At 43.2% G+C, this 27,444-nt stretch overlaps 1 protein-coding gene across 2 annotated transcripts; it reads left to right on the forward strand.

Moving 5' to 3' along the window:
- The first annotated feature begins 689 nt into the window (after nucleotides 1-689).
- On the forward strand, nucleotides 690-24,515 carry LOC129500884 (zinc finger protein 850-like). Of its 2 annotated transcripts, XM_055311772.1 has the most exons (3): nucleotides 690-917; nucleotides 3,458-3,584; nucleotides 16,183-24,515. In XM_055311772.1, exons 1-3 carry the CDS (start codon nucleotides 885-887, stop codon nucleotides 18,978-18,980), a joined length of 2,958 nt encoding a protein of 985 aa, XP_055167747.1. In that variant the 5' UTR covers nucleotides 690-884; the 3' UTR covers nucleotides 18,981-24,515. The 2 variants fall into 2 exon arrangements, with proteins under 2 accessions (XP_055167747.1, XP_055167748.1); XM_055311773.1 differs by lacking the exon at nucleotides 3,458-3,584 and having other exon boundaries at nucleotides 850-917.
- The last annotated feature ends 2,929 nt before the right edge of the window (nucleotides 24,516-27,444 follow it).

The raw sequence follows: 27,444 nt of genomic DNA on the forward strand, positions 1-27,444 counted from the left end.
TCTATCACATACAGCCATCTGTGATTATTTCACAGTGAGCCATGGGTCCTGTATCAACAAAACATGCTCTTCCATTCTGCAGCATTCAAATCAGAGACATAGCCCCCAAATTATTCTCATCAGCCATTTAGGTGCAAGTTCTCATGATACTGATCTATAAAATGAAGGAACTGGGGCAGCCCCGGTGGCACAGCGGCTTAGCGCAGTCTGCAGCCCAGGGTGTGATCCTGGAGAACCTGGATCGAGTCCCACATCAGGCTCTCTGTATGATGCCTGCTTCTCCCTCTGCCTGTGTCTCTGCCTCTCTCTCTCTCTCTCTCTCTCTCTCTCTCTCTCTCTCTCTCTCTCTGTGACTATCATAAATAAAAAAAACTTAAAAAAAAAAACTTAAAAAAAAAAAAACAATATTACCCTCTGGAGCAGGCTGACCTTTACAGAGTATGAAATTACGCCTTTTCACTGCAGTTCACAAGGAGCAAATCCTCTTCTCTGCAACCCGCCCAACCTTTAGGTTCCATCATCCCTTGAGGAGTCGCATGGCCAATGCTCTGATTGGTCAGAATGGAGAAACACTCTTGCAGGGGCCACTAGAAAGCCGCCAACTACATTACCCAGAAGATCGTGCGCGGAATTGAGCCAATGGAATCATTTCCGCGGGAATACCTCGCCTAGGGGTGGGACTTCCGGCCTCCTCCTTGTGGCGGCCATTTTGCTGCTCTCGGGCGTGCCAGGGCGGGACCGAAGTGACGGAACTGTCAAGGCGCTGGAGTTGTCCCCTCCGGCAGAGAGGCGGGTCCGCGGCTGAATACGCCGCCCGGGCTGCCCCGCACGTGGGCCAGGACAGGGACCGTCGGCCCCGGTGTTCGCCCCGCATCCCGAGTCCGATGGCTGCGGCCGTGCCCAGGGCCCCGGCGCAGGTAAACGCTCGTTGCCTCGCCTTCCCTCCTCCTCCCTCTCCCCCCCCTTCTCCCCTCCCTCTCCCCGCCTCCCTTTCCCTCCCTCACCCCTCTCCCCCAGACCCTCAAGGCCCGAGCGCGGGGCGCCTGCTCGCGTCCCTGCTGCCCAGGCCCCGGTGTCCCGGATAGGGAGACAGTGGTGGGCGGGGGGGCCCGTATGTGAGCGCCGGTGCACTGGCGTGCGGGAGCGGGCTCCAGGGGAGGGGCCGGCTGGTAGAGAGGCTGCGGGGTGGCGGTGAGGGGTTGAGGCGGGAGGACTCTGCGTTCGCGGAACAGAGAGCGTGAGGCGGCGTCACGCGGGGCCTGGCGAGCGGAGGTGTGGTATCTCTGTTCCGAGGACCCTGGAACGTCGTGAAAAAAAGAGGGACAGTCTGGGTGAGGGTCTTAACAACTTTCCAAAAGCTGCTTGAGGGAAAACAGGTTGAATGGGGGTGATGAAACAAGGAAGCAGCGGGAGTAGAGTTGTTGGAGGTCGCAGAGCTTGTATGAGCACTGAGGATTGAGGCACAGGGGTTAGTTAGCCTGAAGTCCCTGGGTTCCAGGCCTGGGCGGGATGCGGAGGAAGCCTGATCTCGTGGAACCCAGCCCGGGTTTCCTTACCTAAACCTCAAATTCTGAAGGTTGTGAAAGCACTTAGAAAACCTACAAAAGTAGGGGGAGGTTGCCTCTGTCCCTTACTGGTCTGGACATCGCCAGTATGGTGTCTGGGATTGTGGTGTCTTAAGGCTCTTCCCTTGGTAGTTTTCCAGTTGCTGGGTTTGGGGACCCTCAGGATACCCCAAGCCCAGGGTCTTGAGTGCAGGCCAAGGGTTCCAGGCAGGTGTTCCTGATGCTGTCAGCTAATATAAACAGATATGAGAAATTATCCCACAAATCAACACCAGAGTATGCAAATGCTTGAGATAACAGATCTTGAGGGTAAGGGAGGAGGCAGCTGCTATAATCCAGAGGAGTGTTGATGGACCAGAGTGGTCCCTGTAGAGGTGGGTGAAAAGTTGGACTCTGTGTCCATTTTTTGAAGAGTGGTAGATTTTTTGATGTTATAGTTGAGAGGGAGGGCGGAGACCAGGAATACCGCAGGGGTTTTGGTTCTAGCAGCTAAAGGGATGGAAGTTCCATCAACTGGGAATTTTTTTTTTTTGAGATTTAATTTATTTATTCATGAGAGGCAGAGACATAGGCAGGGAGAGAAGGAGGCTCCATGCAGGGAGCCCGATGCGGGATTCGATCCCAGGACTCCAGGATCATGCCCTGGGCCAAAGGTAGAGGCTCAACTGCTGAGCCATCCAACTGCTATGGATTGATTGTAGGTTAATTTTCTTTGGGACTAAGAAGAGTTTTGTTTGGTTCTGTTAAGAGTCTGAGATGTTTCAGAGAACAGTGAGTGAAGACAGCAAGTAAGTAGCTGGATTCACAGGTCTGGAGATCTGGGGAGGGGGTTTTGGATAAAGATATCCAAAAGTGATGATTATTGTGTGGACCAGGGCAGAGCTGTGGATTACATTTATATTTGGAAATGCAGGTCATCATGACAATGCCTTAGCTTCAGAGGAAGGTGCATGATGAGGAGTGATGGTCTTGCTGAGCACACAAATGCTGGTGAAGGAGAAACGTGATCATGGTAACCATGTGGGAGAGAGAATGGTTTGGCAAATGATCAAGGCTTCCATGGGATGAGTGGGCATGAGATGGCTATGGAGGCATGGGAATAATTGAGACAAGATGACACTGAGGCCAGGCTCCTCCTTTTATTCATTACTGTAGTTTCACTGGAATGTTGTGAGCTTTGATGGGATCTGGGGTATTTAGTCTTTCTGGTAGATAAGATCTGGGGTCAGTGTAGTCATTTGTGAGAGTCATGATGCCAGGGGAAACTCTAAGGACTGGGGTTTTAGGAAAAATTGAATGGAGGGTGGGGGAGTTGTGACTGCTGAGTGGACAGCAAGTCCACAGAAGTGGAAGTGGGTCACGGGCATCTGTAATCTGTATGTGCCTCTAGGTGTCTAGTATTGAAGCAAGGATCGGATACAGAGAAGCCCTTCAAAGCAGCAATCAGGGCTTTGCCCAGAGTGGAGCTATGGGAGTGCAGCTGTGAGGACTAAAGGTGTGAGAGAGGTACAGTTTACAGAACAATGTGCACAACAAGAGGAAGTGGGAACTAAAGGCCTCAGGGTGTTAGAGGCTGAAGGGTAAAACAGGAGTCCACATTTCATTGTATCTTGGGAATCTCAAAGTAGAGACTCTGGGAGAATTGACGATGTAGAGGAGACCCTACAGGCCAGGACGAATTTGGATGACATCTCTCTTCCCCCTGCCTGATGTTGAGGGCAGAACACAGTGAATAAAGAGAACCTGAAGATAGGGTGGGTGTCAGGTGCACCTACTCCTGGCATTTCTGAAGTGGGGAGCTTTGAAGGAGGATGAGCATGGGATAGATGTGTAGTGAGATGGATTGTGGGATCTCAGAGAATGTTCATGGTTTCATCTGTCCATCATAACAGGATAGTGTGACCTTTGAGGACATTGCTGTGTACTTTTCCTGGGAGGAGTGGAGGCTCCTTGATGAGGCTCAGAGATTCCTGTACCATGATGTGATGCTGGAGAACTTTGCACTTATATCCTCACTGGGTAAGGCCCTCACCCTCCCCAGTGGCCTGAACTGTCTCTTTTCCCTCCCCACTCACCTTTTCTCAGTGTCTCTCATATGTGGACCATGAGCACTGCCTGCTTCTCAGCTTTCTGGGTAGTTGCTGTGTTGATAGGGCTGGTTTATTTGCACTGCCCTCTTCTCTCCCCTGCAGCCTCAATACCTGGTATACTGAGCCCTCTTAGGAAAGGATTCAAGGTTAGTAGATTTTTAGTGAGCTTAATGGATTCTGTCATGCTTATTCTCTTTTTTGTTTGGGTCACTGTGTACAGATCCATGTCACTTCTGTATCCCAGGATTGGTTGGTTTGTTTGTTTTTAAAGTAAGCTCTACACCCTTGGGGCTTAAACTCACAACCATCAGATGAAGAATTGCATGCTCAGGGGCACTTGGGTGGCCCATTCAGTTAAGTATCTGCCTTCGGCTCAGGTCATGATCTCAGGTTCCTGGGGTCGAGTACCACATCTGGCTCCTCTGCTCAATGGCAAGTCTGCTCCCTCTCATTCTCACTCTGATCTCTCTTGACTTCGCTCTCCTTCAAAAAAATAAATAAAATCTTTAAAAAAAGAATTGGGATGCTTTACTGACTGAGCCAGCCGAGGCTCCCCTGTATCCCAGGTTTTGATCTCTCCTTTTAGCCAGCATTTCCTTGTGCCTGCTTGTGCCAGGTTTGCATGCATTGACATAGTCACCACTTAACTTGAACCATAGGCTACTTTTCAACATACTCCTAAAGGTTTATAGTTTAAACATATTTTTTTCCCTCCAGCCTAGTAATATAAAATAATTAAAATGTACGAGGTGCACCTGGATAGCTCAGTCAGTTGAGCATCTGACTCTTGGTTTCTGCTCAGGTCATGGTCTCAGGGTTGTGGGATTGACCCTTGTGTGTGGCTCCATGCTTAGCACAGAGTCTGCTTGTCCCTCTTTCATCCCTCACTTGTGTTTTGTCTCAAGTAAATATATAAAACCTTTATATTTAAAAAAATAAAAATGTACAGTGTGATGATTAGGTATATGCATCCTTTGTAATATAATTTTCACAATGGAAGTTCATTAAGTATCTACCAACTCATAAAATGACATTATTAATTTTTTTAAAGATTTTATTTAAAAAAAAAAGATTTTATTTGTTTATTCATGAGACACACAGAGAGGGAGAGGCAGAGACACAGGCAGAGAGAAGCAGGCTCCATGCAGGGAGCCAGATGTGAGACTCGATCCCAGGACTCCAGGATCATGACCTGGGCCGAAGGCAGACGCTTAACCACTGAGCCACCCAGGTGTCCCTACGTTATTATTATTATTATTATTATTATTATTTTTGTAGAAATACTTAAGATCTACTCTCATTTCACATATACAACATATTATTAACTGTAGTCACTATGCTGTATGTTATATCTTCGTATCTTTTTCGTTTTATAACTGAACATTTGTACCTTTTGACTAACATGGTACATTTCCCCCACACCTTAGCTCCTGGCATTTTATAGGCATACCTCAGAGATACTGTAGGTTTGGTTCCAGTCCACCACAATATAGCAAACATCACAATAAATCAAGTCAAATGAGATTTTTGTTATCCCAGTACATATAAAAGTTACGTTTATTACATATAGTCTTTTTTTGTTTGGTTTTAGAGAAACCTCAAGCAGACAGGGAGGGGCAGAGGGAGCATCTTAAGCAGGCTCCACACACAGCACAGAGCCTGACACAGGGCTTGATATCAGGACCCTGAGATCATGACCTGAGCTGAAATCAAGAGTTGGACTCCTAACTGACTGAGCCACATGGTGCCCTGTTTACACTATAGCCTACTAAGTATGCCATAGCATTATGTCTTAAAAAAAAAAAAATAGTACACTTAAAAATATTTTAGTCCTAAAAAAATGCTACTATCTGAAATTCTAGCAGGTTTCTTTTTCATGGTGAAGGGTCTTGCCTTGATACTGATAGCTGCTGACTGGTCAGAGTGGTAGCTTGCAAGGTTGGGGCGGCTGTGGCAATTTCTTAAAATAACACAGTGGAGGGCAGCCTGGGTGGCTCAGCGGTTTAGTGCTGCTTTCAGCCCAGGGCGTGATCCTGGAGTCCTGGGATCGAGTCCCATGTCAGGCTCCCTTCATGGAGCCTGCTTCTCCTTCTGCCTATGTCTGTGCCTCTCTTTTTCTGTGTCTCTCATGAATGAATAAATAAAATCTTAAAAAAAAAAAAAAAAGTGCAGACGCCTGGGTGGCTCAGTGGTTTGGCGCCTGCCTTTGGCCCAGAGCATGATCCTAGAGACCCAGGATCGAGTCCCACATCCGGCTCCCTGCATGGAGCCTGCTTCTCTCTCTGCCTATCTCTGCCTCTCTCTCCCTCTCTCTCTCTCTCTGTGTGTTTCTCATGAATGAATAAATAAAATCTTTTTTTTTTTCCTTTAAGAAAATAAGACGACAATGAAGCTTGGTGCATTGACTCTTCTTTTGTAAATGATTTATCTCTAGCATGTGATGCTGTTTTATAGCATTTTACCCATAGTAGACCTTTCAGAATTGCAGTCAATCCTCTCAAACCCTATTGCTGCTTTATCAACTAAGTTTATATAATATTCTAAATTATCACTGTCATTTCCACAGTCTTCGCAGCATTTTCACCAGGAGTAGATTCCATCTTTTTTTTTTCCGAATTTTATTTTATTAAGATTCTATCTATCTATCTATCTATCTATCTATCTATCTATCTATCTATATCTATATCTATATCTGAGACACAGCAGAGGGAGAAGCAGGCTCCATGCAGGGAGCCCTACGTGGGACTCGATCCTGGGTCTCCAGGATCAGGCCCTGGGCCAAAGGCAGTTCTAAACCACTGAGCCACCCAGGCTGTCCTTTTTTTCGAATTAAAAAAAAAAAATTAACTCCAGTATAGTTAAATATAGTATTTTTTAAAACATGTTTGAATTTTAGGTTCCATCTGAATAAACAACTTTCTTTGCTCATCCATATGAAGTAATTTCTCATCTATTCAGGTTATATCATGAGCTTGCATTCAGTCATCTTCAGACTCCACTTTTTTTTTTAGATTTTACTTATTTAAGAATGAGAGAACAGGAGAAGAAAGAGAGGGAGAGGGATAAGCAGACTCCATGCTGAATGCAGGGCTCAATCTCAGGACCCTGACATTGTGACCTGAGCCAAAATCAAGAGTTGGATGCTTAACTGACTGAACCACCCAGGTGCCCCCAGGTTCCACTTCTAGTTCTAGTTCTCGTGCCATTTCTACCACATCTGCAGTTACTTTCTCCATGGAAGTCATGAACCCTTCAAAATCATCCATGAGGTTTGACATGAACTTCTTCCAGACTCCTGTTGATACTTTGACTTCTGGCACCCATGAATGCAGCTAGAATGTTGAATCCTTTCCAGAAGGTTCCTACTTACTTTGCCCAGATCCATCAGAAAACTCACTCTGGCAGCCCTGGCCTTACAAATTGTCTTCCTCCCTTCCTATTTGAGAGAGAGAGAGAAAGAGAGTGCATGCACACTTGCATGCGAGGGGTAGGGGAGTAGAGGGAGAATGAGGTAGTGTTAAGCAGACTCCATGCTGAGCAGGGAGCCCGGTATGGGGCTCCATCCCAGGACCCTGAGATCATGACCTGAGCTAAAAGCAGATACTTAACTGAGCCACCTAGGCACCCCAACAATTGTATTTCTTAAATAATAACACTTTGGAGTGTTGGGGTGCCTGAGTGGTGCAGTTTTTTCAGTGTCTGACTCTTAATTTCAGCTCAGGTCATGATCTCAGGGTCATGAGATCAAGTCCTGTGTCAGGCTCTGTGCTCAGCTCAGGGTCTGTCTTCTACCCCTTGCACACAGGAACACACTCACTCTCTCTTTTTCTCTCTCTCCCAAACAAATCTTTGAAAAAGAAAAGAAAGAATGTCGAAATTACTTGGGCTACAGAATAGATGTATGTTAGCAGGCATGAAAACATTAATGTCAGCATGCCTGGGTGGCTCAGTCACTTAAGCAGATGCCTTTGACTCAGGTCATGATCCCAGGACCATAGGATTGGGCCCTGCATTGGGCTCCCTGCTCAACAGGAGTCTGCTTCTCCCTATCCTTCACGTGCACGCATGCACTCTCTCTCTCACTCTTGCTCTTGCTCTCTCAAGTAAATAAATAAAAATCTTAACAAAAACAACATTAATGTCGTTGTACATCTCCATCAGAGCTCTTGGGTGACCAGGTGCTTTGTCAATGACCAGTATTTTTGAAATATTTTTTTCTGAGCAGTACGTCTCAACAATATGCTTAAAATATTCAATAAACCAGCACCAATAAACAGGGTGCTGTCATCCAGGCTTCGTTTTTCCATTGATAGCTCAGATAGGGTAGACTTACCATAATTCTTAAGGATCCTAGGATTTTCAGAGTAATAAATGAGCACTGGTCTCTAACAAGAGAGTCCACCTGTCCTTTGAAGCTAGGCTTGACGTCTCTAGCTATGAAAGTGCTAGATGACATCTTCCAATAGAAGGCTGTTTTGTCTGCATTAAAACTGTATTGTTTAGCGTAGCCACCTTCATGAATGATCTTCGCTAGATCTTCTGGATCACTTGCTGCAGCTTCTGCATCAGCACTAGCTGCTTCACCTTGTACTTTGATGATAGGGAGATGGTTTCTTTCCTTCAACCTCATGAAGCACCCTCTGCTTTCAACTTGTCTTCTGCCAACTCACCCCTCTCAGCATTCCTAGAATTGAAGAGAGTTAGGGCCTTGCTCTGGATTAGGTTTTGGCCTAAGGGAATGTCGTGGCCATTTTGATCTTCTATCCAGACCACTAAAACTTTATATCAGTAGTAAGGCTGTTTGCTTTCTTATCATTTGTGTGTTCACTGAAGTAGCACTTTTAATTCTCTTCAAAGACTTTTTGAGGGTTTTTTTTTTTGTGTGTGTGTTCACACCTTGGCTACTTGGCTAGATATTGGGCTCAAGAGGCCTAGCTAGCTTTTGGCCTATCTTGGCTTTCAACATCCCTTCCTCACCAAGCTTAATCATTTCTATCTTTTGATTTAAACTGAAAGATGTGTGACTCTAACTTGAACACCTGGAAGCTATTGTAGGGTTATTAATTGCCGTAATTTTAATACTGTTGTGACTCAGGGAATAGAGTGGCCCAAGAGAAAGAGATATAGAGGAATGACTGGTCATGGAACAATTAGAAGAGACACAACTTTTATCATTTATTGATTATGTTGAATGTCATATGGGCGCAGTTTGTGGCGCTCCAGAACAATTAAATGGTAACAAAGGTCTCTGATCACAAATCATCATAACAAATACAGTTCTAATGGAAACATTTGAAATATTACAAAAATTATCAAAAGTGATAAGACACGAAGTGAGCAAGTGCCATTGGAAAAATGGCACCAATAGACTTGTTCCTTGCAGCATTGCCATAGACCTTCACTATGTTAGAAACACAGTATCTGTGAAGCATCATAAACCAAAATACCATAAAACTAAAATATAAATAAAAATGCCTGTACTCTCTGTTTCTATGATTTTGGCTTTTTTTTTTTTTTTTTAAACATGCCAACCTCAGTATACAAGGGTTCCTTCAATCTTCACCCTCACTAACACCTATCTCCGCTCTTTTTGAAGGTAGCCATCTTACCAAGTGTCGAGTGATACATTGTGGTTTTGGTTTGCATTTTCCTGTTGATTAGTGGGGAAGAACATTTTTTTCATATACCTGTTGGCCATTTGTAGTTGACTTTATTTTTGATAAAATGTCTATGATCTTTGCCAATATTTTTTTTTAAAGATTTTAATTATTTATTCATGAGAGACATACAGAGAGAGGCAGAGAGACACAGGCAGAGGGAGAAGCAGGCTCCATCCAGGGAGCCTGATGTGGGACTCGATCCCAGGACTCCAGGATCACACCCTGGGCCAAAGGCAGAAGCTCAACCGCTGAGCCACCCAGGCATCCCTCTTTGCCAATATTTTAATCTGATTGTTTCATTGTTACTGATTTGTATGAGCACCTATATATTTTGGATATTAACCATTATAAGGTAAAGCATTTGCATATATTTTCTCCCATTATATTTTGTTGATGATTTCCTTTGCTGTGCAGAAGATTTTTAGTTTGATGTAGCTTGACTTGTTTATTTTTGCCTTTGTTGCCTGTGTGTTTTGTTTCCTGTCAGAAGACTCATTGTTAAGACCAGTTTCAAGGGACCTTTTTTCCCCCCAAGAAGTTTTACATTTTCATTTTCATGTCTACACTGAAACCTTTAACCCATTTTGAGGTAATTTTTGTGAGTGGCGTAAGGTAGGGTCCCATTTTCTTTTTTTTTTTTTTCCTCTCTTTTTGGCATATGCATATCCAGTTTTCTCAGCACCATTTATTAAAGAGATTGTCCTTTTCCTATGTGTGTTTTTGGCACCCTTGTCAAAGAGTAGTTGATTATATATGTGTTGGTTTATTTCTGTGCTTTTTATCATGTTTCTGTATGTCTGTTTTATTCCAGTACCATAGAGTTTTGATTACTGTTTTGTTTTTTTGTTTTAAGATTTTATTTATTCATGAGAGACACAGAGAGAGGCAGAGACACAGGCAGAGGGAGAAGCAGGCTCCATGCAGGGAGCCCAACGTGGGACTCAATCCCAGGTCTCCAGGATCATACCCTGGGCTGAACGTGGCACTAAACCACTGAGCCACCGGGGCTGCCCTTGTGTTTTTTTAAAGATTTGATTTATTTATTCATGAGAGACACAGAGAGATGCAGAGATACAGGCAAAGGGAGAAGCAGGCTCCGTGCAGGGAGCCTGATGTGGGACTTGATCCCAGGACTCCAGGATCATGCCCTGGGCCTAAGGGAGGTGCTCAGCCACTGAGCCACCCAGGCATCCCGATTACTATTGTTTTGTAGTATAGTTTGAAATCTCTAAATGTGATTCCTCTAACTTTGATCTTCATAATCAAGGTTTCTTTGGCTATTTGAAGTCATTTGTGGTTCAAATTTTAGGATTCTTTTTATGTTTCTGGTAAAAATACCATTGGAATTTTGGTAAAGGTTGCATTGAATATTAGGTTGCTTTATATAGTAGAAGTATTTTAATAATTCTTTCAGTCCAGAAATATGGGCTCTCTTTCCATTTATCTGTGTCTTCAGCTTCTTTCATTGGTGTGTTACAGTTTTCTTTGTACACATCTTTCATCTCCTTAGCTACATTTATTTGCAAGTGTTTTATTTTTTTAATGCTATTGCAAATGGAATTGGTTTCTTAATTTCTTATTGAGATATCTCATTGTGGGGCAGCCTGGGTGGCTCAGGGGTTTAGCACAGTGTTCAGCCCAGGGTGTGACCCTGGAGACCCGGGATCGAGTCCCACGTAGGGCTCCCTGCATGGAGCCTGCTTCACCCTTTGCCTGTGCCTCTGCTTCTCTCTGTGTCTCTCTGTGTCTCTCATGAATAAATAAATAAAATCTTTAAAAAAAGATTTCATTGTTAGTAATATAGGCACATCTAATTTTTTATTTTTCCTTTGGCCAATTGATTGGATAGGCATTTGTTGTTTAATGCCCACATATTTGAATGGTTAAGCTTCCTCATGCTTTTTTTTTTAAGAGTATATTTATTTATTGAAGATTTTATGTATTTATTCATGAGAGACACAGAGGCAGAGACACAGGCAGAGGAAGAAGCAGGCTCCCTGCAGAGAATCCGATATGGACTCCCATCCTGGGATTCCAGGATCACACCCTGAGCTGAAGGCAGAGCTGCGGAGCCACCCAAGCATCCTCAGAATGTCTTTTTATAGCATACTCACCCTTCTTGTGATGGTGTGAAGTGATAGAATGCCTACACGATGAAATGAAGTGAGGTGAATGACATAGGCTTTGTGACATAGCATTAGGCTACTATTCCTCCTGACAATATGTTACAATGAAGAAGGATCATTTGCTTTTGGACCATGGTTGACTATGGTAACTGAGACCGTGGAAAGTTAAATAGATAAGGAAGGACTCCTATATTTTGAATATGATTATACAATTGCATTTATCAGAGTATTCTATATTTTCATGTTACTAATTAGCATATTTCATTTCAGTTTGAAGAACTGTATTTAGTATCTTTTGTAGGGTAGGCCAAGTGGTGTTGAACCCCCTCAGCTTCTGTTTGGGAAAGTCTTTCTCCTTCATTTCTGAAGGACAACTTTACTGGTAAAGATTTTTGGTTTGCGGTTTCTTTGTTGCAGCATTTAGAACATATCATCCCATTTATTCCTTGTATTCAGTGTTACAGCGAAGAAAACTGCTCATATCCTTATGAAGGGGAAGGGAGTTCCCCCCCCCATATGAGTTTCTTTTCTCAAGGCTGTCAAATTCTCTTTGTCATTACATTTAGACTTTTATCATATAGTTGACCTTTGAGCAACATGGGGTTAGGGGTGCTAATCTCTGTGTAGCCAGAAATCTGTGTATAACTTTTGACAGTCCCCAGAACTTAGCTACAAATAGCATCTTCTTCACCAAAGCCTTCCTAATTAGAGTCAATTAGCCCATGTTTTGTATGTTATATGTGTACTGTATTCTTACATTAAAGTAAGCTAGAGAGGGACGCCTGGGTGGCTCAGTGGTTGAGCATTTGCCTTTGGCTCAGGGCCTGATCCCGGAGTCCCAGAATCGAGTCCTGCATCGGGCTTCCTGCGTAGGACCTGCTTCTCTCTCTGCCTGTGTCTCTGCCCTCCCCCCCTCTATCTCTGTCTCTCATGAATGAATGAATGAATGAATGAATGAATGAATAAATAAATAAATAAATAAATAAATAAATAAATAAAATCTTTGAAATGGATAAGTAAGCTAGAGAAAATAAGATTTCTGTCCCTGCCCATCTGCCTTCTTCAGGCCCCCATAATGCAAATATTGCTCTGTTTCTTGATGTCCTATAGTCCACACAGACTTTCTTTATTTATCCTTTTTAAGTTGTCTTTTTTATAATTTGACTGGATGATTTCAAAAGGCATATCTTTAATTTCAGATTCATTTTTTTGATCAGGCTGGCTATTGATCCTCTCTATTGCATTTTTCTTTTCTTTCTTTTTTTTCTTTCTTTTTTTTTTTTTTAGAAAGAGGATATCAAGCAGGCTTGGTGATACAGGGCTCCCATCTCACAACCCTGAGATCATGACTTGAGATGAAATCAAGAGACATGTAACTGACTGAGCCACCCAGGCGCCCCTGCATTTTTCATTTCATTCGTTGTATTCTTCACCATAACTTTTTCTATTAAGTTGTAATTCCAGTATAATTAACATACTATGTTCTATTTGTTTCAGGTATACAGTACAGTTATCTATTGAAAATCTTGTATTGTTTATAATTGTTTTCCTTATTTCATTGAATTGTCTGTGTTTTCTTATAGCTCACTGAGCCCCCTTGAAAAGTTATTTTGATGGGATGTCTGGGTGGCTCAGCAGTTTAGTGCCTGCCTTCGGCCCAGGGCCTGATCTCAAAGTCCTGGGATCAGGTCCCACATCGGGCTCCCTACATGGAGCCTGCTTCTCCCTCTTCCTATGTCTGCCTCTTTCTGTGTCTGTCATGAATAAATAAAATAAAATCTTTAAAAAAATTATTTTGAATTCTTTAACAATTCCTAGATTTGCATTTCTTTGGGGTGACTGATCAATTACTGTGTTCCTTTGGAGGTGTCCTGTTTCCTTGATATTCTTGTGTTTCTCGTAGCCTTGCGTTGATGTCTGTACATTTCATGGAGTAGTCACTTTTTCCAGACTTTACAGAAAGGTTTTGAACAGGAAAATCTTTGTCTGTCTGTTGATGTGAATGCACCAGCTTGGTGGAGTGTGGCAAGTCTGAGTATAAGATGGTCAAGAGGCTTAGTGTCTGTGCAGCTGTTACCTGAGATCAGTGTCAACAAAGATTGTAGGAATCCAAGGCTGTGTGTGTCCATAGTAGTAGAGAATGTTACCGGGAACCTCCTGATCTCTCTCCCACTGGAAATGTTTTGGCTGTGGTGTTCCTTTGATGCCAAGTCCAGCTCTTGGGTGTCTTTGTGATGGCTTTATTTATTTTTTATTTTTTTATTTTAAAAAGATTTTATTTATTTATTCATTAGAATACACAGAGAGGAGAAAGAAAGAGAGGCAGAAACACAGGCAGAGGGAGAAGCAAGCTCCATGCAGGGAGCTTGACATGGGACTCGATCCCGGGTCTCCAGGATTATGCCCTGGGCTGAAGGCAGTACTAAACCGCTGAGCCACCGGGGCTGCCCTTTGTGGTGGTTTTAACATTGGAGTGTGATGTGCAGGCACCAATGGATCAGGTAAGGGTCTGGGTTCTAGAATGTGAATAGATAGAGCAATAGCAGTTCTAGGATCCCAGATTCTGAATAGCCTATAGCAGTGATGACTTGCTGTGTGAGATGCAGTTGTACACCAAGCATTGATGGAGTCTGTGACTGGAGCATAGGTACTCTCTGTCTCTGGTCCTAAGGAGCTCACTAGCCCACAACAGCCATGGATCTGGTGCCTTGACCTGGGCACGCAGGTGACAGCCATGCAGTCAGGTTATGAAATATAGGCATCCATGGAATAGTTGCAATGCTGGCATCCAGGGTATATGCAGTGTTGATGTGAGTGGCAGCTCTGCCCCTGGAATGGAAAATGGCTCCCTTTTCGGGGGGAGAGGGCAACTCAGCATATTATTCTCTGGCAGGTTTCTGGTGATAGCTTTTGATTACCTTAGAGCAAAAGCTGCTGGGGTCTTCTGCAGAGCAGGCATATGGGGTCCATGCCTATAAACACTTGGACCCCTCTGCTGTGTAATCTGTGATGTTCTGCTACTGTAGCAGGACTTATTGAGGTTCTCTGCAGCAAAGGATGCTGAGGTCCCCTGCATAATAGGGGACTGTAATGGCATCAGCTCTTTGGCTGACACAGTCGCCATCCTTCTTATTTTCTGCCTATATCCATATGTCTTCACTAAGCCAGTGTCCCCATTTATTTTTTTTTTTGTGTGGTGGTTATTATTGTGTGCTCTGTTGTGTCACTGCGTATTTAATATTTTATTTATTTATTTATATGAGAGAGAGAGACCACATGTATAAGCAAGGAGAATGACAGAGGGAGAGGGATAAGCAGGCTCTCTGCTGAGGAGGGAGCTGGATGTGGGGCTCAATCCCAGGACCCCAAGATCATGACCTGAGCTGAAGGCAGGTATTAACTGAGCCACCACCCAGGTGCCCTTTTTTTAAAATTTTTTTTTATTATTTATTTATTCATGAGAGAGACAGAGAGAGAGAGAGAGAGGCACAGACACAGGCACAGGGAGAAGCAGGCCCCATTCCATGCAGGGAGCCCAACGTGGGACTCGATTCCGGGTCTCCAGGACCACACCCAGGACTGAAGGTGGCGCTAAGTCACTGAGCCACCCGGGCTGCCTTTATTTGGCCACTTAAACCTTCCAAGGGCAAAGGCTGTTATGCTGACATTACTTACCTTGCTCTCTTTTGTGCTGAATAGCCCTGGGGCGGGGCTGGCTATTCATTTGTCCTGTTTTTGCCTTAGGACTTGTCCATGTCCCATGTAGTTTTTCAAGGCTTATAGGGAAGAATCTTTTTTTTTTTCTTTTTTTACAAACAAATTGTGGGGGTTATTCCTACCATTACCCCACTTATTGTCTTTTTTTATTTTTTAAGTATTTATTTATTCATGAGACACACACACACAGAAGCAGACACACAGGCAGGGGGAGAAGCAGGCTCCATGCAGGGAGCCTGACGTGGGACTTGATCCCGGGTCTCCAGGATCACACCCCGGGCTGAAGGTGGCACTACACCTCTGAGCCACCAGGGCTGCCCAGGGAAGAATCTTTTGTGTATCACAGGATGGACAGGACTCCAGACATGGCAAACTAGACTCAGAGCAATGTGGTCCTGGTCAATGACTGGAAAGAGTGTTCAGGTCATACCAGATCCCCCATGGTGAACCTGTCTTTATTCACCCACACTTTCATGCCATTTCAAGTGGCCACACTTCATTGCTACTTTTACTTCTCCATTTTGACATTTTGCCAATCCCCTGACTTCCAGCACAGGGATAACCTCCACTTCTCTGGACCCCACATTGTACCCATTTCTCCCACTGTTCTTTCTGTGTACTCCAGCATTGGCCATGAGATGTTCATGTATCCCTAAATTGACATTGAACAGTAGCTAATCTGTTGCAATTAGATTTTAATGGGCTTGGATGCATGCTTTTACCCAGCCTCACATCAGCAGTAGCAAAGGTCCTGCCAAAGACTGTTGACAGGGAAATCAGTTGTAATCCTTGCCTCTTTTTCTTGTCTCATACCCTGTCTTGGTATCCTTCCCCTGGTGAGGTCACCATTCTGTGACCTTTGGGGTCAAGTAATGCACAGTGGCTGCCCCTTCAACTGAATTCCAACTACGGTGTCTGGAAAAGTATGCCATAGACTCATGCCTAAATGAGATGGATGCATATATGTCATGTGCTCACCCCCTCGCTATAATCACGTATCTCACCAGTGTATCTTTGCGTTCAGGTTGCTGCTGTGGAGCAGAGGATGTGGAGGCACCTTGTGAACAGAGCATTTCTGTAGGTGTGTCACAGGACAGAACGCCCAGGGCAGCTCTGACTTTCCGGAAGACCCACCCCTGTGAGATGTGTGGTCCAGTCTTGAGAGATATTTTCCACTTGGCTGAGCACCAGGGAAAAGAAAACAGCCAGAAACTGTTGAGGTGCGGGGCATGTACAAAAAGATTTTATTTCAGCATAAAGTTTCAACAGAAGCAGGAGCAGCATGTGGGAGAGAAACTGTTGAGAAACAGTGTGGACAGGGCCTCTCTTGTGAAGAGTTGCGGAATCTTTGATTCAGGAAAGCCCTTTACCTGTGGAGAGGTTGAGAAGGACTTCCTGCCTGGCTCAGGGCATCTGCAGCAAGAGGCCACTCATGCTGGGGAGAAGCCAAACACAATCACACAGTGCAGGGGAACTTTACAAAGCAGAAAAAGTCATTACACCTGGGGAGAATGCAAGAAGGACTTTGGTCCAAAACACACACTTGTTCAGGACCACTGTTTTGTATGCAGTGAATGTGGGAAAACATTCAGGTACAAGTCTTCATTTGCTATACACCAGAGATTCCATACTGGAAAAAGACATCATGAGTTTGGTGAATGTGAAAAATCCCTTCGGCAAAGCTCAACCCTCAGTCAACATGGAAAGACTCACACTGGGTCCAGGCAATACAAGTGTAGCAAATGTGGGAAGTCCTTTTACCACAAATCTGTCCTCATTCATCCCCAGAGATGGCATAATGGAGAAAATGTGTGCAGTGAATGTGCAGAGTCTTTTAGCCATAGCTCAGTGTTGATTCCATGTAGAGTTCAAACTGGAGAAAGGCCTTATAAGTGTAATGACTGTGCAAAATCTTTTACCTCTGTCTCTGCCCTCAGTTATCATCAGAGATCTCACACAGGAGAAAGGCCTTATGAGTGCAGTGAATGTGGGAAATCTTTTATCTCTAGGTCTGACCTCCGTTATCATCAGAGAGTTCATTCTGGAGAAAGGCCTTATGAGTGCAGTGAATGTGGGAAATCTTTTATCACTCGTACTGCTCTCCGTTATCATCACAGAGTTCACACTGGAGAAAGGCCTTATGAGTGTAGTGAATGTGGCAAGTCCTTTACTCGAAGAAATAACCTCATTATACATCTAAGAGTTCACTCAGGTGAAAGACCTTATGAGTGTAGTGAATGTGGGAAATCTTTTACCTTTAGCTCCAGCCTGCGTTATCACCACAGAGTTCACACTGGAGAAAGACCTTATGAATGTAGTGAATGTGGGAAATCTTTTAACAATAGGTGGACACTCATTCGACACCGAAGAATTCACACAGGAGAAAAGCCTTATGTGTGCAGTAAATGTGGGAAGTCTTTTACTTGTAGCTCTACTCTCCAGTATCATCATCGAGGTCATCTTGGAGAAAGACCTTATGAGTGTAATGAATGTGGGAGATCTTTTACCACTAGTTCTGCCCTCCGTTACCACCAGAGAGTTCATACTGGAGAAAGGCCTTATGAGTGCAGTGAATGTGGGAAATCTTTCATTTCTAGGTCTGACCTGCATTATCATCATAGAGTTCATTCTGGAGAAAGGCCTTATGAGTGTAATGAATGTGGGAAATCCTTTATCCGAAGAAATAACCTCATTTTACATCAGAGAGTTCACACAGGAGAAAGGCCTTACAAGTGTAGTGAATGTGGGAAATCTTTTAATAATAGGTGGACACTTATTCAACACCAGAGAGTTCACACAGGAGAAAAACCATATGTGTGCAGTGAATGTGGGAAATCTTTTACCTGCAGCTCCACACTTTGTTACCATCAGAGAGTTCATGAAGGTAAAAGGCCTTATGAATGCAGTGAGTGTGGGAAATCCTTTACCTCCAGTTCTACTCTCCGTTATCATCAGAGAGTTCACACAGGAGAAAGGCCTTACAAATGCAGTGAATGTGGGAAATCTTTTACCTTTAGTGCCAGCCTTCGTTATCATCACAGAGTTCACAGTGGAGAAAGGCCTTATGAGTGCACTGAATGTGGGAAATCCTTTAAAGATAGATCACAATTCAATAAACACCAGAGAACTCACACGGGAGAAAGACCTTACGAGTGCAGTGAATGTGGGAAGACTTTTAGCCAAAAATCTTCTCTGTCAATACACCAGAGAATTCATAATAGTGAACGATCTTATGAGTGTAGTGCTTGTGGGAAATCTTTTACATCTATCTCTGGCCTTGGTTATCATCATAGAGTTCATAAAGGAGAAAAGCCGTATCAGTGTAGTGAATGTGGGAAATCTTTTACCAATAGCTCAATACTGATTCGACACCAGAGAGTTCACACAGGAGAAAGACCTTATGTGTGCAGTGAATGTGGGAAATCTTTTACCAGTAGCGCTACCCTTTCTTATCATCAGAGAGTTCATGCAGGTAAAAGGCCTTATGAATGCAGTGAATGTGGGAAGTCTTTCACCTCCAGTTCCACTCTCCGTTATCATCAGAGAGTTCATGCAGGAGATAGGCCTTATGGGTGTAGTGAATGTGGGAAATCTTTTATCTCTAGCTCCAAACTACGTTATCATCAGAGAGTTCACACTGGAGAAAGGCCTTATGAGTGCAGTGAATGTGGAAAATCCTTCAGGGATAGTTCACAATTCAGTCAGCACCGGAGAGGTCACACTGGAGAAAGGCCTTATGAGTGTGGTGAATGTGGGAAATTTTTTACAAGAAAATCTACACTCTCTCAACATCAGAGAGTTCACACTAGAGAGAACCCTTAGGTGTGCAGGGAATGTGCAATTTCCTATTCACTATAACAACACTGGAGGGAACTCTGAGGAGCCATCTCTCTGAACTGAAACTCAGCTAAACATGCAGTGATATATTCCTTGTAAGTTTTAGTTCTGTAATAAACTTGTGTAAATATGTTGCACTTTCTAAACCGTCCAGGGCTCTTTTCCAGATTTAGCTCACTGCTAGATTTTGTAGCCAAAGCCTTTTCACCTCTCCCACTTCGGAGGTCTACAAAGTGTGCTTCAGTCACCACTACAATGTATTCAGGGAAGCTGACATTTGTTTTCCCATGATTTAGAACAAATTAGAAGTAACCTGAGCCCTGAGGGGTCAGCTCTCCTGTCTCCTTAACTACCTTAGGCATGGACCTGAATCAGTGATGACCCAGAGAATATGAGTTTGGCTGGCAGCTTACAGAGAATGACTACCTTTTTCAGGGACATGTTGGTCTCCTGTGACGCGATGTTTTTCCAGCTTCCCATTGAAACAGTAACTACTGCACATTGCTTTGGCTTATGTGATGTTCAAGGCCTTACTTTTTAAGTCTTAATCTTGGATGTTCTGCTTACTGTTTGGGGTAGTTTATAAATGGATCTGGGCTCAACAAGCAGTACTGGGTGAGCTTTTTAGGAGTCTCAAATTGTGCTTGAGGAGGGAGAGGAGGATGGCAGAAAATAGCTTGCCAGTGTTGATCAAATGTGCATTGCTGCCCCACAGCCTCTGAAAAACTGCAGGGCTTTCTGGTTTTCATTTGAAATCCTAGATGCTTCGTGTTTTAGGAGTCTCAGTGATTGGGACGCCTGGGTGGCTCAGCAGTTGAGTGTTTGCCTTTGGCTTACAGTGTGGTCCTGGAGTCCTGAGATCGAGTCCCACATGGGGCTCCCTGCTTGGAGCCTGCTTCTCCCTCTGCCTATGTCTCTGTCTCTCTGTCTCATGAAAAAATAAAATCTTAAAAAAAAAAAAAGATGACTCAAGGAGGAGGCAAGTGTGAGACCCTCAGATGCTTCTGAAAGCAGCATAAATTTTTTCTCCTTACTCAAAGGAGACCTCACAGGGGATGTCAGCACTATTGAGTTATCTTCCCTAGCTTTACAAACAGCCATGTGCCCTGATGTCCACAGCCTAATTGGGCTAGGGTCACTGGTTGTAAGATCACAGGGGGCAGGGGAAACCATAATTGCTACAGAAACACTGCTTAATAGGAAGTGGAGGAGACCGCAGCCAACTAGATGGAATATGCCTCTTCTAAAAATGGATCCGGACATGTTTCTGTAACAGTGATTTTGCAAGGTTAGTGTGTACACAGATCTCAGGACCTCCAGGTATGATTATCTTGTGTTAGGTATAGTTATTGTTGGAGAAAAAAATAAAAACTAAAATAATCAAAAGGTTCTGTGGTTTCCTCTCTGTGATGTCTGCTTCAAAGCCACTACCACTGAGTCAGGGGAAAAAAAGATAAAGGGTAATCTATATTCCTGGAGTATGACACTTGTGACCCAGGAAGCATTCCTGTTGACTTGTATGGAAATACTCTGTTCTCCACATTTGCTGCCACTAAGGTAATACCCCATAGGCATGAGAAAGAGGGATGGAATTGGTGTGGGGTGGCCAAACCAATTTCCCAAAAAGAGTGGGACATAGACATTTTGAGCCATTTTTAAAGCTTTGTTAAGTAAGGCATAGTTTATATTTTCTAGCCTGCATGTATTTACCGTGTAATTTGGTAAATTTTGACATAGTTATGAACTTATGAAACCATCATCATAGTCCTGTTAATAACTTTATCTGTCACATGTTTACCTCCTGTTCTTTTATAATCCCTTGCCCCTCCCACTTCTCCAGGTAACTACTGATTTACTTGCTTTTACAATAGATGGATAGTTTTGAATTTTTTAAATTTATGTTTGGAATTGATACTGTTTTGATTTTTTGTTTTTATTGTCAAAATTACTTTGAGATTCATCAGTGATAAATGAGTAGTGGGTTTTTTTTTTTGCTGAGTAATATTTTTGGATATACCAGTTTATCCATTTATCTATGTTTGAGGATTTGGTTTATTTCTAGATTCTGATTATTGAAGATAAAGCTAGTGTAAACATCTGCGTTCTTTATGTGAATGTATGTTTCTTTGATGTTTTGTCAGTGACTTAGTGTATAATGTCTGGGTCATAGAGTAGGTAAATGTTTTACTTTTTGATTGTATCGTTTGCCTTTTCCCAGCAGTGTAGGAGTTCCAGTTCATCCACATTCTGAACATTTGGTTTGGCTAATTATTTAATTTTAGGCCTTTTAATAAGTTTTTAGTGTTATGTTATTTTGTTTTAATTACATTTCTGTAAGGATTCACAATCATTTTTTCCAATGCTTATTTGCTGTCTACACCTTTGGTAAAATGCATGTATCTTTTTCCTATTCTTTGAGCTTTAGCTATTTTCCTTTAACAGATACAACAATGAAACAAGTGTGTTTCTGCGTGCATGTGCTACTCACCATGGAATGGACAGCTGTACGCTTTCAAATTTTTTCTGCATTGTTAACATATTCTTTGTCACATTCTTTTAAAAAAGATTTTATTTGGGGGGATCCCTGGGTGGCGCAGCGGTTTGGCACCTGCCTTTGGCCCAGGGCGCGATCCTGGAGACCCGGGATTGAATCCCACGTCAGGCTCCCGGTGCATGGAGCCTGCTTCTCCCTCTGCCTGTGTCTCTGCCTCTCTCTCTCTCTGTATGACTATCGTAAAATAAAAAAAATAAAAAAATAAAAAAAAAAAGATTTTATTTGGGGAGAGAATGAGCGAGTGGTGGGGGAAAGGGCAGAGGGAGAGGGAGAGGGAGTAGCAGCTTCCTTGATGAACAGGGACCCCAGCCCAGAGCTCAATCCCAGGACCCTAGGATCATGACCTAAGCCTACGGCAGACGCTCAACTGACTGAGCTACCCAGGCGCCCCTCTCCATCACATTAAGTCCAGTCATTGGGGAATGTATTAAAGCCTTGCTTTTTAGTGGCTACCTATTTTCCTTCTTTATCACCATTGGGGTTGGTGGCTTGGAGCAGATGGGGGACAAGATTGGATCAGTATGGGCTGGGTTTTCCTTTGAGTCCCAAAGCCTGTCTAGGAGATGATGTAGAGGTCACTAATCAGATTTCCCAAGTCTTTGTCCAGGGTCCCTAGGTTTAATTCCTGGATTTCGGGCCACTATAAGGACCCACAGGCAAAAGCCCCTATCCAGGGCCTGTTTCGAAAACCCTATGTACAGTGGGATTAGGAGTGGCCCTATCCCTGATCCATTGGGTATTGTGAAGAGCTGAGGTATTCATTCCTATATAGCTGTACCTGTGGGGAACATCCTAAAGCCAGGCACCTGTAGCTCTCCCTGTTACCACCAGACTGCTATGCCACCAGGTGTGTCCGAAAGAAATAGAGCTGCTCAAGAGCCCCTGATCCAGGTCAGTCCCTAGGGGGAGGAGGGTCTGCACAGTAGGTCTCAGCGTGGTTTACTGGGAATATCTGGACAACTCCCTAGAGCCCCTTGAGCCTCAGTCTGCTATGACACAAAAGTGATGATGGTGTTTACCCTGGCCCCTGGGGCCATTAATAAAAATAAAACACACAAAAAAATAATAATAAAAAAATTTAAAAAATAAATAAATAAATAAAAAACACTGAGCACTTAAAGAATTCCATGGGATTTTGAGCTTGTATATGATGTTTTTATATCAAGTTTTTAATATAAATATTTCCATAATTTTCCTTTTCACATTTCTCTTACTTTGCTTAACTCTTACTGGTGTTTATATCACATTAATAATATCCTAGTGTTTTGTTTTTTAAGATTTATTCATGAAAGACAGAGGAAGAGACATAGGCAGAGAGAGAAGCGGGCTCTTCACAGGAGCCCAATGTGGAACTCGATCCTGGATCCCAGGATCACGACCTGAGCCAAAGGCAGCAACCCAACTGCTGAGCCACCCAGGTGTCCCTAATATCCTAGTTTTGTCCATTCTATAGAGTACCACTCAAATCAATATATTTACTGTGGAGTTTTGTCCAATCCATGTGTGTATGCCCTAGCTTATTTTCTCTTCTGAATCACTCTATAACTGAGACCAAGATCATGCTCATCAATTGGTGGATTATCACAAATATTTTGAATCATTTTCTTTTTTTAGATTTATCTGAGAGAACACCCCAGCAGGGGCGGTGGGGATTGGGAGAAGGACAAATCTATAGTTAACTGACTGAGCCACCCAGGTGCTCCAATTCATTGTCTTATGTACTGGGAGAGCTCTTCTTATGGACCTCTACTTGCCTTAACTGCCAGATTAATCCTCTTCAGGTCTTCTTTAAACAAATTTGATTTATGATGCTTAATGCAAAACATTCAATACTATTAAGGTATGTTATTACACACACCATAGATTCTTTTTCACCTACATAGTTATATTTTGGTTCATTAAGAGTCTTTCCTAAAAATTCAACATGAGTTTTAAACTTAAAGTTTAAATAGTTTAATATGTATGTAACAGAGGACTACTTACTATTTTAATGAATTCTGTTAGAGTGTACTGGAAAGTTTCCAAATACATTTTTAAAGAATTCAGTGAAAGTGGCTGATATAAAGTAGAAATGATAAATACATAACTATATAAGTTTTCTACAATTAGAATGTTTTTGAAACATTTAAAAATTTCAGTCCACCTTAGTTCTGAATGGGCTAAAGGTAAATTTTGACATCAAAAATGAAATTTCCACAAATTAATATATTGTATAGTTGTGTGTATCTCCATATGCTGGATAGTTTTCATAATAATTGCCTGTTTTAAATTTTTGCCTAATATTTTATGGCTTGTATGAGTGTTGAAAATATAGTACTTTTTTACATTATATAAGTTATTTTTGTGATTTTTCTAGTTGTCTGTATTTTGCATATGTTTCTATTTTTAAAAAGTGAAAAGCATATTTTGTGGTTTTAAATTGGGGTCTTGTTTTGTAATGACTTGCACATTTCAAGTGCAGGTTTGTTAAAATCTTTGTCTTCGGGTCACCTGGGTGGCTCAGCAGTTGGGCACCTGTCTTCAGCCCAGGGCATGATCCCAGAGTCCCAGGATCAAGTTCTGCATCAGGCTCCCTGCATGGAGCCTGCTTCTCCCTCTGCCTGTGTCTGCCTCTCTATGTCTCTCATGAATAAATAAATAAAATCTTTTAAAAATAATAAAATACATTTTAAAAAATTTTAATTGAGGTATAGTTGACGTGTAATATATTAGTTTCAGATGTACAACAGTGATTTGACACATACATTGTGAAATGCTCACCATACATGTAGTTACCATCTGTCATACAGAATCATTACAATATTATTGACTATATTCCTTATGCTGTACTTTTTATCTCTGTGACTTCCATATTTTATAATGGGAAGTTTGTACTAATTAATCTCCACCTATTTTCCCCATCCCCCTACCCTACCCCTTCCTCCCTGGTATCCACTGGTTTTCTCTGAGTCAGTTTCTCTCCTTTGTTGTTTCAGATTCCACATGTAAGTGAAGTCACTGGGTATCTGTCTCTGTCTGACATATTTCACTTAGCATAATGCCTTTATGTCCATCTTAAAAAAAAGAAAAAAAAGCCTAGGGAAATGGAATTTAGACTACTAGGAAACCACAACCTTGAGAACACTCCAGCAGGGCCAAAGACCAGTTCTCTCAGAAGCTGGGGAAGGGCTGGACTTGTGTCTTCCGGTTCAAGATCCCGTGGCTCCCAAGGCCCTGGGAACAGAGGTCCGGCACCTGGGGCCACCAGTCCCTGACCCCGCCTCACGTTCCCTGTTCCCGAATGACAGATCCTTCCAGCCTCAGATCCTCCTGCAGCCTCTGCTCCAGCCCGCTCCCGCACGCCTGTGCAGGGGCACTCACACCGAGCCCTGGGCCGCAGGGATGCGAGCAAGCGCCCCGCGCTCGGGTCTTCTTGAGGGTCTGAGTGGTGGGAGGGCGGCAAGGGCCCAGGGGAAGAGCATCCACCGGGACCCTGGGCACGGCCTTCGCCATCGGACTTGGGAGGCGGGGCGGACACCCGGGCCGATGGCCCTGGTCCCAGGCCCTGTGAGGGGCAGCCTGGACGGCGACATCAGCCTGGGGCCCGCCTCTCTGCCGTGGGGACGACTCCAGCACCTTGACAGTTCCGTCACGTCGGCCCGGCCCTGGCAGCCCGAGGGCAGCAAGAAGGAAGCCGCCAGGAGGAGACCGGGATTCCCCCCGTAAGCGATAAATTACCAGGGAAATGATTCCTTTGGCTCAACTGCGCGCTTGATCTTGTGGGTCATGTGTTGGAGGCCCCCTAGAGCCCAATGGACGGATTTTCTCCATTCTGACCAATTAGTGCATCAGCCAGGGCTTTCTCAAAGGATGCTGGAAACCTAAAGGGAGGGAGGGGATTTGCTTCTTGTGAACTGCAGTGAGGAGGCATAATTTAGAGAGAATACATGTCAGGGAGATAGATGATTATGAACAGGATAATTCCTCATGTTTGGAGTGCACTGTGGAGCCATGGTCCCTAAGACCCAGACCAAGAAGTCTGAGAAAGACCTTGTAGAAGAAGTCACCTTTTAAGCTACCAAGCGGATTGTTCCATGATCTGTAATTGAGTTGCAACTTCTGCAAATGTTAATCCAGGTACAAGAGGTGGTGTTGGTCACAACAGCACAGATACCTCCTTGCTCAGCTAAAAGATTTAAGAACTCTTCTATTATTAACAACCACTTTGGGGGGACACCTGGGTGGCTCAGTCAATTAAGCATCTGACTCTTGATTTTGACTCAGGGAATGATCTCAGGGTCCTGAGATTGTGCTCCCCTCCCCACATGCTCACTCTGTCTAAATAAATAAAATATTTAAAAGCAACCTTGGTCAGAGTCTAAAGATCTTTTTTTAAAGCTATTAGGAACAAATTCTATAATATCTTTCAGAGTTAAGGAGGAGTTTCTGATCATAATCCCCTTTACATTTACTCCTAACAACTATGGCCTTGCCAAAGGAAGCAAATCCTGAGCCATGAATGCCTCCTGGTAGGTATGTCTCAACGATGTAAATCCAGGGGAATTGATTGATAAGATGTCTTAGTTTGCTTGCAAAAAGTTTTAGCACATATGGGAAGAAACTCTCCTAGCCTAAAGAATGAGTTATTCTAAATACCTTGCAAAGATGCTTACTGCTGGTGAAATCTCTTAGTAAGGATAGATCTGATCTAGATAATCATGGGAGGGTGATGGTGCAAATGTACTAAGATATATGTTAAGTATTTGTATCTAATTTGGTACATATAGTTATAATTGAAGAAAGGTAAAAACAAGGCACAGGTTGTTCTGGCCATAAAAGTGGAACTTGGTAAGAGACTTCTGCAGGGGCAGTGGAGGTGGGAGGATTGATTGTAGTTTGCATTTACATTGGAAATAGAAGAGTAGTTGGTCGCAGGGACGACCAAGGAGTCTTGAGCATCATGGGAAGATTGGGATCATTGATGGATCTAGAAGTCTGAAAGGTTACCCCTTAGCAATGGCCAGGGAAATACTAAAGCCATTATCTTTCCAGTTCAATGCCACAGTAAAGGAAAGAAAATGAAAAAGAAAAGATTTCATTCTTGAGTCTTGATCTGACATCTTTGGTGGAAGCAGTGTACCTTAATGTCAGCTGCTTCTCTTATTTGTTGATTTTATTTGAAGGTCTCCAGCGTCTGTGCAGGACCAGAAGTCAGTTGGTGACCTTTGTGAGCCGCCTGCCCAACCGAGAGGAGTCTCCCCACTTTCCCTTGTTACTGCCACTTTACAACTAGATGACCAAGCACCTGCACTGAAGAGTCTTTTTTTTTTTTCTTTAACTTCTTGTTCGATCTGACTAAAAGAAATGAGAACCTAAATAACATATAGGTCGTACTATTTGAACCTCCTTGTTCCTCAAATTTGGCAGTGAGACTCAACCAGAATGTTTGTTGAACATAACAGGTTATCAACCAACTATAAAATTCCCCTCTGAGGGGCATGACGGACCCAAAGCAGGCTGCCAATGAAATGGGACTACACAGTCATAAAATTGGTCATCAATGCTTTCCTGCCAGAGAGATCTCAACCAAGAGGATAAAATGTGAAAGAAGAATCAAAATGGAGTAAGCACTGCTAGTAGAATCACTCGAAACAGAGTCAGAAGGACATTGAGGAAGTAGGGCCTATGCAAGTCTCCTGTTTCTTCGAACATTGTGAACTTTTGACTTTTGTCAGTTGCAAACTCAGCTACCTCCTGGAATACATCCTTCTATTCTGGACTAAAACAGAGATAATGCAACGTCTGTTTGCCAACTCGCCAATCATCTATTAGATAGATTAAACTCTGCCAGCACCAATCATAATTCTTTTAAAATGACATGTAACTTTGTGGTTTTTGCCTTTATAAACCTGCACT

This window comes from Nyctereutes procyonoides, unplaced genomic scaffold (genome assembly GCF_905146905.1).
Source record: "Nyctereutes procyonoides isolate TBG_1078 unplaced genomic scaffold, NYPRO_anot_genome, whole genome shotgun sequence".
NCBI classification, from domain to species: domain Eukaryota; kingdom Metazoa; phylum Chordata; class Mammalia; order Carnivora; family Canidae; genus Nyctereutes; species Nyctereutes procyonoides.